This window comes from Branchiostoma floridae, chromosome 17, assembly GCF_000003815.2.
Source record: "Branchiostoma floridae strain S238N-H82 chromosome 17, Bfl_VNyyK, whole genome shotgun sequence".
NCBI classification, from domain to species: domain Eukaryota; kingdom Metazoa; phylum Chordata; class Leptocardii; order Amphioxiformes; family Branchiostomatidae; genus Branchiostoma; species Branchiostoma floridae.
In genome coordinates this window covers 17,311,327-17,323,659 of record NC_049995.1, presented here as the reverse complement: position 1 = coordinate 17,323,659, position 12,333 = coordinate 17,311,327, and the positions used below count along the sequence as shown (strand labels likewise).

The window sequence follows — 12,333 nt, the reverse complement described above, 5'->3', positions numbered from 1 at the left end:
GAAGTTTTGAACCCTGGTGCCTTTCAGTTTCACTCAACCAACACACATACAAGGGTTGCAGTTCTCAGGATATGACATTAAGCTGTAGCCCATGGTTCTCTGTGTTTATTGATTTAAAGAGCTACTAGAAGGGGAATTTCCCTGGTACAATGATTCTGTAATTGTGAATACTTTACATAACATGTCTTCTTTGTCTGTCACAACCAGTGGAAGATTACGGTAGCTCAACTGTTCATTTGAGGTAAACAGGTTTGAGATCACTTTCATAGCTTGTTGTTGATAACCATGTTGCTGCGACGCCCCCTAGGTGTGCTACAAACAACTGCGACGGCAGTTTCCAGGCAGTTTACGAGTGGCCAAGCTGGAAGCCATGAGATACGAGTTCCTACAAAAGTTAGTTCTAATTCTTTATCCTTCACTGTTTGTGCTACATTTCTTCAGTTACTGTACATGTATTCTCTTCAAGTGCATTTAGTACAGATAAAGAAAGCTGTGGTTGAAAATCTGGATGATCATGTCAAATTTTGCTTTGTATTTCCAGATATGACGTAGCTGAACAGAAATACCACAAGATTCTGGAAGAGGACGAAGCAAATTCTGTGAGTTCGATTATGTGCATTTTTACTATAGATCGGATGGTCATATTCGAACATCCACTAGGTACTGACTTATATAACCTATATAGTATATGGTCTCCATTGGTTCGTAAATTGACCATGGTAAAAAAATAATTGATGTCAGCCATACTGTTTCAGCTATGGCTTAACAGTCCTATACGAGAATGACAGTCTTGGTAAATGCGTACACAGCTATGAAATGGTCAAAATTTCTCTTACATTCATTATTCTACATTTTTTTAAAAAGTCTGAAGTTACAAAGCCATGTATTAAAATTTGACCTGGAAAAAGAGCAGCTTTTTTATTTTTTGGTTGTTATGTCTTAACAGGCAGTACACAAGAGGCTGATCGCCATCCACAAAGCACAAGGGAAGATTCCAGAAGCTATCAAAGAGCTCAACAAGTACCTAGAGAGGTGAGAATCAAATTACCAAAGTACAGCTGTTGTCTATCGTAGTCTGCTTTTTATTACAGTACTGTAAATTCAGAAATGTTCGCAGTGGATTAATGTTCGCGGTTTTCGCGGTGACCACTTCACTGCGAACTTAAAACCACCACGTACATTTTTCTATTATGGTATTAGACTGCAGTCTATAGTGTTACCGCGAAATTGAAACCAGCGCGAAAAGTTTTTTTTTCCCGCTACCGCGAAATTAAATCCCAGCGAACTTAAATGCATTTACTAGTACAGTATTTGATAAGAGAAAATTAAAGAAATATTTTAATGGTAACCAAGACCAAGCTATGTATTAAAAGTTTTAGCTTTAGATTCCTACAACTAGTAGAAGTTGTAGCACCTTTAAACTATACAGTGTTAAGTTAATACATAGTAATGTTATGTGTTTGTTATTTTTCCCTCCAGATTCATGAGTGACCACGAGGCCTGGCTGGAGTTAGCAAACCTCTACATCGCGGAGATGGAGTGAGTTTTGTTCTGTCATTTTCAATAAGAAGTTGCCATCGCAGTCATTACAGAAGTCTTTTTTCCAACACCCTATCGTCTCCAAAGTTTGTCCTTTTGTTGGAGTAAGTGTTGCCTTGCACGTCCTATTACCTATCTAAAAGCTCCATTGTCATACTTTAAATTTTATTTCAAGTCTTTTCATTTTTTTTTGTACCTACAAATGGCCTCTTTCAGTCAATATTGACCATGATAAAATCCTAATTGATCCTGTGGCTAACCAGTCCTATACGATAATGACAGTCTCTGCCACATAGGACACATCTGTAAGCTGACATTTTTTATACCTACAGATACGGTAAAGCAGCTTTCTGCCTGGAAGAGTTGATCATGGCCAACCCACAGTGTCACCTGTACCACCAGAGATATGCAGAGGTGAGACCACACCGACTGAATTTTATGGATGATATCCTCTTGAGATCCCCAAACTTATGTGCGAGGGCAAGAAAATACAATGCGAATAGAATGTTAGGTCACAGGGGGAGCATGGAGAGAGCTCTGTCCTAGTAGAAAGGGGGTATAAACTACCTAAGGGCTATAAAAACTAAGATAGGATCTGCCCAATGCACCATTTCGCGTTACCGTAGGACAGGGCTCTAGCCAGCGTCCGTTTTTCCGTCAATTGACGGAAATTTGCTGCGTCTGATGGAAAAATTTTAAAACCAATCCGTCAACCTTGACAGACAAAAATCCTTGGTGGAAGCTACAGGCGGCTTGGGGACGCCGACCACGGCTGTAAAAGCCACACACTGTTTGTTTTGCTATTGTTATGATTGTTGACAATGTGTGTCGGCGCCCTTTCGCATACGATAATCTCATTAAAACCCGTTTTTCAAGGTCTCAGTTCAGTCCTTCTAATTAATTTTCGCGGTTTTCGCGACGATTGTAGTTGGCTGACGGAAAAAAATTTCGAGCTGGCTAAAGCCCTGCCGTAGGAAGAATTTTAATCTTGAGTGTTACTTGTTTTCTTCCACTTCCAGGTGCGGTACACCCAGGGAGGGACAGAAAACATGGAACTGGCCAGGAAATACTTCGCTCAGGCAGCAAAACTCAACCCCACCAGCATACGGGCTCTGTTTGGGCTCTTCTTGGTAAGTCTTTTACTTAGAACTGTCCATATATTAACTGACAAAATAACAAAATGACCAACTGGACAAGTAAAATGTAAAATAGCTTTGAAAGACTTTTTGTTTGCATTGAGTAACCAGTACACTATCAGTTTTGAACTTACTGTATAGGTTCCCTTTGACCAGACAGATAAGATTAATCACCAATGCCACTGATTTTTTGGCTAGTTGTATATCAAAAGTGCTCACTAATTTTTTACAGGCGGCGAGCCACCTGGCAGCACAACAGAAGGGAGGCGGGACCAAGAGTAGCAAGACTGAGAACAAGAAATACGCAGCCTGGGCCGCCAAACAGATCCAGGAACGATATGAGGTAAGACCCAGTGTTCTAGGTAGCAATGCTGTGATTTGGACCCTCTATGCTGTGATGTAAGCCCCATCTATGCTGTGATTTAGGCCCCTATGATGTCTTTCAACCAGTGTACATGTATAGGTGTGTTTCTTTGTTTGGGATTCATCATAAAAATCATTTTTAAAATTTTACATTTTGGCTGTAACAATTGGAATAAAGGAAAACTTTACAAACTGTGTCACTGAACATGCAGAAAGTAATGTCTCAGGAATTATGAATTTTGAAATTTTCCAAGAAGGACGCCAGACCCCCTACTGTGTTCATGTGTTCAGCGTGTGCCCCCAAAAAAGTTTGCCTTCTGGACCTGATGCTAAATGTCTGCTGTGAAAAAAGCTCTGACAAGACAGTAACACTAACTTTAGTATCATAAATACAAGACTCCTACCACTTGTAGGTCTTGATTACCTCAGTCCTATGTTGATCTAAGAATTTCCTTTCTCACTACAGGCACTGGGACAGAGAGAAGACAGTCAAATCAAGGCCTTGACAGCGACTCTGGATAGTTTAGAGCTGAGCTAAGGTTCTCAATCCACATGGAGCACAAGATAAAGTGAGGGTTGTAGCTACCAGCTATTTAGTGTATCGGGCCATTGCATTATCATTTGCAACCACTCTAAATTGAGCATCATTACGCTAAGTGCAATGGTACTATCTCAGATGACATGTCATTTGAAAATGTTGATCTGACTCTCCAAACTGACAAAAAAAGTCCTTCCAATTAAAAGGAATGATGGTAACACTGAGTGTAGCATTGAATGTTTTATATGTGCATGTAACATTCTGCATACAGCAATTTACAAAAGCTGTACATAAAGCGAAAGTTACCATGATTGTGTTAACTCTTATATGTAAGATGAAACTGCATAAACGTTTCATTGATGATATAACTTTATTTCTGTATAAAAGTGGAGGTTTATAAGAAAAATATAACATGATTAGGACATTAATCATAGTTTGGAACAGTCTACATGTACTTGTAACATGTGTCTTGTTTGCCTGTCGGCATAGATGATTACATTGTAACGTGTAATGTAGGGATGAAAACACAGACAATGTGTTTTGTCCATTTAAGTTAAGTTACCTATTGTATGTTAATAAATACAAAAATGCTGTCTTAGTTTCAGTTTATTTGAGGATTAAGACAGTACATTTTCATCAGTTCTATGCCATTACGTTCAGCTTTTTGGTGAATTTTTTATCCGTCCCCACAAGCCGACCCAAGACGGAGGCACAGGTTTTTAAGACAACATAAAGTCAAATTGTGGATCCAAAGGATGGAGGTTTAAATCCTTTCAGACGTTAGACAAGGCCAATGTTTGGCTTGAACACATTGAGAAACAAACAAAGCTTGCCTTTAAAAGGCACCACTCAGTGTACTCTGATAAAATACAAGCAATGGCAAGCAATATTACATCATTAGCCACAGTAAAGGCTTCAATAGTGTACAATTGTTGTAGGATGGTCACTTTTACATGGATACATACAGTATCTTTGAAAAATGATCTTACAAAGTTTCTGTGTTAAAATGATACAAAAACATTCTACTTATGGCACTTAAAAAAACATTTTGTAAAATTCTAAAACACCCCTAGCTTTCCTGTGTTGGTGAATTTGAAGATGTCTTCTTGGTTTGTGCGTCTTTTTTTGTCCGTTGTTTCAGTTTTTTCTCCTTGGCCAGCAGAAGGTACTTGTCTCTGATGGCGTTGTGCTCTCTGTAGGGGTTCACCACAATCTCTGCAGAGTCTGACTCCTGGGGAAAACACACAAAAAATGTTTAAAACAACAGTCAAGATACCAATTACTCGTGCAACTGGGTAGACGTTTCAAGCGAATGAGAGGTAGTGGGTGTGCTGTTTGTCTCTGATGGCATTGGCAAATACCTAATGTCTTACCTTCACATTGGTCTTGCCTTAGCCTCCACCAGGTCTTCCTTCCGAGGTGTGGGGATTGTAGAATTTGGCAAATAAATTGGCCAGGGGAGTCAGTTCACGCTAAGGTTAATGTTTTCCCACCGGTTGCGTGGCCGACCAACTTCTCTGGTAGCACAACTCCCCTGGCAAATTATTCTCACAGTCTGGTAGAGTCTAGTCTAGCCTAACAAACTACTGCTCTGTTTATTCTTTCAAACATATTCATATAATATGGATATGATGACGAGCCCATCCAGCTCTGTCCTGCCACTTGCTACATGGTCTCTGGAATGTAACCGAGAGGAAAGTTGTTCCAGTCCTATTCATGTATCCTGAAGCATTGACATAGCTTTAAGGATTAGAGATAGGCAATTAGGCATAAAATAAAAAGGAAAGTGAAGCAGTCCTCGTGGTTACTACAATAAGAAGTGTGCGCATACCTGGAAGTCTCTAACCTTCTCCATACAGATGAGTCTCCTGCTGATGTCAGTGGACAGGACCTGTTCACAGTTGGAGACTAGTCTCAGGCAGGGGTGTCTGGGCAGGATCTTTTCTGTGTAGCTGTGGAAAATCAGAAAACAAGACAAGAATCAAGTCTGTGATTATTACATTGTGTTACTTTGAAACTTTAATTTGTTATATTTTATGTTTGGTGTCATATACATCTGTGTGGGCTAAGCAATTCTTCTCACTGGATGACACGATAAACAGTTCTTTCATCCTTCCTTACTTATTCCTTACTCTCCTTCCCTGTAATACGAGAAAAAACACCAGGGGGCCTACCATCGACCTTGACCCTCGTCTTCCCAAGACCCGGTCATGTATCATCACAATCCATGCAGAGCTAAGTCATGCCGCCCGCAAATATCCGGAAACACATATGCACACACACAGATACACACGGAAAACAATACCATCACGTTCAGTAGGTCTGTGAGAAGGTCCGACAGGGTGTATCTACAACCCCACCTTAAACCGGAATGGAGGACTGCGCGTAGAACTTTCCAGTACATGGGACCCCGCCTTGCACCACAAAGGACAAAATTTTTTTTTTCCTATGGTGTTGTCTGACCATAGGCACTATGCTAACATGATCTACATTTGTGTTACCTTTTGCATATGATCCTAACGATTTCGTGGTTAAACCAGTTTTTTTAGTTAGCTGTACTGGTATTGAATTGTTCTGACTAGTTCGATCTAGTGACGATGAAGAAGAGTGATGGATGTCACTCGAAACGTCTGGAAGTAAATATCCGTTTTTATCCAGCTGTAGAGATTGAATTGTATTTGAATACCATCACCTTTCATTAAGGTATTCGGTAATTTTATACTTACTCAGGTCTGTAGACAGGAAGCCAGTACACAAGTCTCCCTCTGACCACCAGATGTTTTGCTGCATAGTTCAGTAGATCAGTGAGAAGGTCGGACAGGGTGTACGCTGTCTTTGTCGGGCTCTGCACCTCACAACTTTAGGGAGAGGAATAAACATAAGATGTGGGCTTTACCACAAAACTTAACCCTTGTCCTACAGAGCCAGTATATAGATGGGATGGACATAACATGTGAGTCCAGTATCTTAATGGGTTTGAGGCATTTCTCAGTTAAACCTGGCACACCGCAACAAACCATGAGGTAAATCTGCGGCAGCAGCACAGAATACAGTGTAGGTCAAGTTTTAAAAAAAAACGATCTGATTATTTAGCCTGCTTATTGGGAGGGGGGGTTAAATATGGAAAAAAAATCAGCTTGACAAGGGTTAAGAGGTGAAAGGAGTCAAAATTTTTGTGAGGAAAAATGTTGTGTTTTCACCAAGTTTCCTAGATAGTACTACACCTAGCCCTGTCCTTGGTGCTGAAAACTTACACTAAAAATAAACTGAGTAATATTCAACAGTCAGTAATACCTGTCCTTTGTGCTGAAATGTATTCAGTCCGAGTTGGGAAAAGCACTTTAAATTTACTTCCTCACTTGACACAGATAAAATGCTCAAAGATGCTTACAGGACTACTGTATTCACAGAAATGGGTGTAAAGACTAAATCTCCAGACCTTGAATATTACAATTATTATATCGTTGCTTCATCTTTAACTTTTTACGAATGGTGTTTCTTACTTACTCGTCTTCTCTGACAAAGTTGTTGTCTTTGGTCCCGAGTCTCTGGCTGGCCTCCCTGATGCCGTATGGAGCTGCAGATAGTGTAACAAGAAAGAAATATAATTTTAGTTGTACTGCTGTGATTCATTTACAATAGTACTTTTGTGGTGGTTCTAATGTGCAGTTGGACGGAAAAAAAAGTTTTTGCAGCGTTTCAACTTTGTGGTTTAAACAATACTAAAAAATTATAGTACTGTGGTAATACATAATTGGAAAAACATGTATTTATGGTGACTGTCTAAAGAAACATTACAAATAGCAAGATACAATGTACCTGACTGATGGCCAAAATACTAGGTACATGTATGACTGTACATGTATGTAATGCTACTACAGAGAATAAAAAGAGGAATTCACTGAAGAATAAAAGATTTGAATGTGCAAAGAAGTTACACAATCATGTGACCTACGATCTGTGACGATAGCATCAAACAGCTGGCATGGTCTCCAGACGCTTCGAGCCACATCGGATATCAGCACGTCCAGATACAGGTGCTCAAGCACGACATACTGGTGCAGGTTGACAGCAAAGGAGTCCATTCAGATTTGTGCAAAGAAGTTATGACAAAAGTCATGACATAACTTCTGCACAAATCTTGACTTCTTTGCTGTCTTTCTCTAAAAAGCTCTCCCTACCGTGTTCTGTGACTTTTGAAGTTTGCTTTGAAAGCATCCTTTGGTGCTCTCCACAAATCTCTCAGTTGTTAATACGAAGATAGCATAGGGCAGAAAGTAGATAGAAGTTTTTGTGCACATGACTCACGATCCGTGATGATAGCGTCGAACAGCTGGCACGGTCTCCATACGCTCCGAGCTGCATCCGATACCAGCACGTCCAGATACAGGTGTTCCAGTCCGTACTGGCGCAGGTTGGCACGGATATTCTCGTCTTCACCCCGCCATTTCTTGTTGTGTCTCGTGGAACGCCCTAGTGTATAGACGGGATTGACAATGAATGTCACTTAATACTAAATCATGTATTAAGGGCCAAAGGAGGCCATATAGAGCTATCTCCAGGACCTGTCCCTCTGTACTGGGACAAAAATTTGCTTGTTGGGACAAACAGAAAATTGGCTCCCAAAGCTTGAGTGAGAGGAAAAAAATGAAAGCTAGAGACAGCACTGCATGGCCATGGATGGATGACGATGTGAAAATAAATGCACACAGCTGTTCACCTTTCTTCCACTTGCTCAAAAGAATCTAATACATTCCATCCTTATGTAAAGATAAATCCAATTGCATTCTAGGAGATATCCCTTTCTTTGTACAAATAGGTCAATACATCAAAGAATGTTTAAACTAAAAATGTTCATTTATTCATATACTATAGTTGGGTTAATTAATTTTTATCCACTTGTTTGTATGTATTGAAACACGGAGTTGTAGATGACTCTACGAAAGTCCCTGTACATTTGTGGTGTCAAGAAAGATTGTTATTGGCATGATACAATAGCAAGGCATATTCGCAGAAAGAAGTCACGAAAACAATAAGATATGTGTACCTGTAGCAGTTTCTCAAGCAGCCGGATATGATTTTGATAACAAGTAGAAATGTCTCTAAAAGCATATCCAGTTGCTTGAGCAACAGTACTGCTACTTGGTATATCTTCTTACCTAGATGTCTATCTAAATCATCATAACATCATAAGCCAACTTAAATAGATTATAGACTGATTTTAAGAACTTGCTAGATATGTTGTAAATCTAGTAGTGATGTATAATTATTACTTAGTGAATGTGCAACGTTATACAGTAGTGCCATTCTATTGTAATGTCTGTCCCTTTACTTGTAGACTCTCCAATATCAGTGGTGCTGCCTGAGAGTCTGAGTAATGTACGTGTACCTTGTCACATTTGGTAATAAATAAAAAATCAAATAATCATCATTTCAAGATTCATATATTACTAAGTATCCAACTCACCCCATCCGTGTATGATGTGAGAGTCGATGTCAGTCCCCAGCACATAGGAGCCGAAGTGGGCAGACGAGACCAGAAGGCTTCCTGGGGAAATAAACATGATCCTGTAGTTGTAATTATAGTTACGTTACATACTATACACAACAAACTCCTGAAACATTAGCAAGAATTTGCAAGATACATTGTATACTTCCAGGGCCCGTCGCGCTGTCCCGGGACAGAAATCTTCTTGTTGGGACAGACGAAATTAAACTTGGTCCGGCCATAAATCTGATTTTCATGACACGAAAATGAGTGGCAATGTGTTTTTGCAAGCTTGAACTATGTACGGAATTCACAACAAAAATGAACATGGGTTTGAAATTTCTAGTTTCCTCAAATTTTGCCTTTTCCTTCGCATTTACTCCCCAGACATGTTAAATGCCTTCCAATGAACAAAAGCTGAGACAACCCTGTATGCATGGAACAGGGATGACTAAGCCATTCTCAAGCCAAAACATACTACTGTAAATGCAGAAATGTTCGCGGTGGATTGATGTTCGCGGTTTTCACGGCGGCCCCTTCACCGCGAATTTAAAACCACCGCGAACATTTTTTCATAACAGTAAGAGATTACAGTGCATGGTGCTACCGCGAAATTAAAACCACCGCGAAAAGTCCATTTTCCCACTACCGCGAAATTAAATCCCCGCGAACTTAAATGCATTTACAGTATTAGTCTCTTTAAGTTTAATTGAGTGTGAGAACTTGAAGTGACTCAAATGTGATCACTAAATCTTTCAGTCCTGGATACTAGAAAACTGCCTAATTGATACTCGGTGACTAGACTGTTACCACACACTGATATTTTGTCGGATAGTTTGTGGGGTGAAATCAAGATTTGCCTCCTGTTAAGTTAGTCTGTGTGCACCAGGGTCAGAAAGGTCCTTCAGGTGGAATATCTTGTGGAAAAAGCTCAACTAAACGGTCAAACATTAAGATTTCATTCATGTTTTGTATTAGAAGATGCATCCAGAGTAATGTATTAACTTTGCCCTCCCACATACAGTAGCCGGTGCAATGGCCTAGTGGGTAGAATGTTCGCCTTGCATTCGGAAGGTTGTGAGTTCGATCCTGGCGGAGTAATACCAAAGACTTTAAAAATGGTACATGCTGCTTTCTCTGCTTGGCACTCAGCATTCGGGAAAGAGTATGGAAGTTGAACACACACCACTACCTAAGTGGACTAGCTCCCTACTGTAGTGATTGCGTTGTGTGTGGCCCAGGGCTAATGAAACAGAGATGGGCACCCCCTTATGCGCCATCTTGGCGCGGGAAGGGTTTAACTTTTTTTAACTCCCACATACATTTATTAAGCATACAACTGAACACGTACAGTACTTGTACATGTACTGTACGTGTTCACTAGCTTTGCGTCATTTTTAGCCTAAGGCTGGAACCGGTTCTGCAGCGTTGGCTGGCTTACTGCAGAAGGTCGGAAAGATAACAAAATGGCGACTGCATCGTCAAGTTTGGGGACACAGTTCCATGAAGAACTGACCTGCAGCATCTGCCTGGAGCTGTTCACCAGGCCCAAGGTGCTGCCCTGTCAGCACACCTTCTGTCAGGACTGTCTACAGGACCATGCAGGGAGGGGAGGGGCCTTCCAGTGCCCAAACTGTCGTCAGCAGGTCAGGCTGCCACCCCAGGGGGTCACAGGTTTGCCAGACAATCTCATGGCGGCAAATATGTGTGAGATACTCCAACAGCAGACTTCGCTGTCAGGTCCAGCAGCAAGGGGTACAGGTCATCACCATGGTAACCACAGGGAAAGAGAGCAGCATTCTCAGAGGGTGAGATTTGGTGGAAAGAGATCAGGAACAGGACAGTTTGGTCGTCACTCAGCCCCTGCACCTGCACCTGCACCAATCCCAGCAGAACGTGCAGCAAGGGGGAGGGGTCATCGCCATGGTAACCAATGGCAAGGGGAGCCTCAGTCTCAATATCACAGGACAACAATTGGTAAATCAGGATTTGGGCCAGGACAGTTTTATAGTCCATCCGGTGTTACAGTGTCAGAAGAAGGGGAGATCTTTGTAGCAGACAGGGATAACCAGAGAATCCAAGTCTTCACCCTGCAGGGAACATTTGTAAGACAGTTCCCAACAGTGGTGCCAAGACGTGAAGAGAAGATAAAACCAGAGGATGTGGCCCTGGACGGGAAGGGGAACCTGTGGGTGGTGGGGAGGACAGAGTTTGCTCAATTTGCTGTGCAGTACAACAAACAGGGCAGGGTGCTGAGGAAGTTTGACCTACAGGAGTCAGAGTGGTACAGAGGAGTTGCTGTGGATACCAGGAGGAACCACATCCTCATCACACAAATCACAGGACACTTGCTCAACCTGCATGGTGAAGTTTTGGTGTACAGGCCAGATGGGACACTTGTGAGAACTGTGGGTCAGCAGCAGGGGATGAGGTTCCCACGGTACATCACTGTGGGTAGGGAAGGGAACATTCTTGTGTCAGACTGTCGCAATAACTGTATCCATGTGTACAACAAGGACGGACAGTTCATGTTCCCGTTTGGAGGTGAGGGAAGAGGTAAAGGTCAGCTTTGGGGTCCCAGTGGCATCTGTACAGACAGGGCAGGTAACATCATTGTGGCAGACCAGGGAAACAGGCGTGTGGAGATGTTTGACAAGACAGGAAAATTCCTCAAACACATCACTACAGACATGGGATGGCCATGTGCTGTTGCCATGGCACCACAGGGACAGCTGGTAGTGACTGATATAGAGAACCACACAGTCTCCATATTTCCCACCTACTGAACCTGAGTCAGGTAACAATAGAAGCAGACTGCATCACACGGCAGTCTCACTCATTTCACAAACTTTGAGAAAGTCGTTTTAAGAAATGATGTATGTCTGTATAGTGAGGTGACTGTATATGCATTTATGTGCGCAGGGAATTTATTGCGTGGTAGCGGGAGTATTAGAACAGTTGATTTTTTTAGTTTGCAATAGCACCATATACTGTAATGGAAAAATGTCTGCGGTTGTGATGCGGCCACCGCATAAAATGTGAACATAAAACCACCACCAACATTTCTGCATTACCGGTAAATATTGTACAGTATAATTGAACCCACTAGTAGATATAATTAATCTACACTGCTCTAATTACATTTGTATATCATTGTCACTGGTAAATGTGTTTAAACACCTGTTTTGCCCTCTTTCACACAAATGCGATAAACACATAAAACAAAAAATACAAAAATCTCAAATATCATCATCTGATTCTTTGCATCC

General features: G+C 41.3%; 3 protein-coding genes across 3 annotated transcripts; 2 read left to right on the top strand and 1 right to left on the bottom strand.

Moving 5' to 3' along the window:
• The first annotated feature begins 349 nt into the window (after positions 1–349).
• Positions 350–4,108, top strand: LOC118405156 (ER membrane protein complex subunit 2-like). The gene is made up of 8 exons (XM_035804582.1): positions 350–393; positions 542–599; positions 947–1,032; positions 1,480–1,539; positions 1,872–1,953; positions 2,559–2,669; positions 2,908–3,018; positions 3,505–4,108. The coding sequence occupies exons 1-8, from the start codon at positions 371–373 to the stop codon at positions 3,574–3,576; spliced, it is 603 nt and encodes a 200-aa protein (XP_035660475.1). The 5' UTR covers positions 350–370; the 3' UTR covers positions 3,577–4,108.
• Positions 4,109–4,617: 509 nt separating this feature from the next.
• LOC118405160 (tRNA (guanine(10)-N2)-methyltransferase homolog) lies at positions 4,618–9,167 on the bottom strand. The gene is made up of 6 exons (XM_035804585.1): positions 9,044–9,167; positions 7,885–8,049; positions 7,084–7,153; positions 6,303–6,434; positions 5,408–5,528; positions 4,618–4,807 (listed from the first exon to the last, which is right to left on the bottom strand). The coding sequence occupies exons 1-6, from the start codon at positions 9,138–9,140 to the stop codon at positions 4,646–4,648; spliced, it is 747 nt and encodes a 248-aa protein (XP_035660478.1). The 5' UTR covers positions 9,141–9,167; the 3' UTR covers positions 4,618–4,645.
• A 1,363-nt stretch (positions 9,168–10,530) lies between these two features.
• LOC118404415 (tripartite motif-containing protein 3-like) lies at positions 10,531–11,850 on the top strand. Its single transcript, XM_035803485.1, has 2 exons — positions 10,531–11,428; positions 11,753–11,850. Exons 1-2 carry the CDS (start codon positions 10,531–10,533, stop codon positions 11,848–11,850), a joined length of 996 nt encoding a protein of 331 aa, XP_035659378.1.
• The last annotated feature ends 483 nt before the right edge of the window (positions 11,851–12,333 follow it).

Bases quoted from the DNA above. Each gene is read 5' to 3' on its own strand.
- LOC118405160 (XM_035804585.1), bottom strand. From the start codon at position 9,140: ATGTTTATTTCCCCAGGAAGCCTTCTGGTCTCGTCTGCCCACTTCGGC. The intron at 7,154-7,884 runs GTGAGTCATGTG...CACTATCTGCAG, and splicing joins CGACGCTATCATCACGGATC to CTCCATACGGCATCAGGGAG. The intron at 6,435-7,083 runs GTAAGTAAGAAA...CTCTCCCTAAAG, and splicing joins AACTTTGTCAGAGAAGACGA to TTGTGAGGTGCAGAGCCCGA.
- LOC118405156 (XM_035804582.1), top strand. From the start codon at position 371: ATGAGATACGAGTTCCTACAAAA. The intron at 394-541 runs GTTAGTTCTAAT...TTGTATTTCCAG, and splicing joins AGATACGAGTTCCTACAAAA to ATATGACGTAGCTGAACAGA. The intron at 3,019-3,504 runs GTAAGACCCAGT...TTCTCACTACAG, and splicing joins AGATCCAGGAACGATATGAG to GCACTGGGACAGAGAGAAGA.
- LOC118404415 (XM_035803485.1), top strand. From the start codon at position 10,531: ATGGCGACTGCATCGTCAAGTTTGGGGACACAGTTCCATGAAGAACTG. The intron at 11,429-11,752 runs GTGAAGTTTTGG...ACATCACTACAG, and splicing joins ACACTTGCTCAACCTGCATG to ACATGGGATGGCCATGTGCT.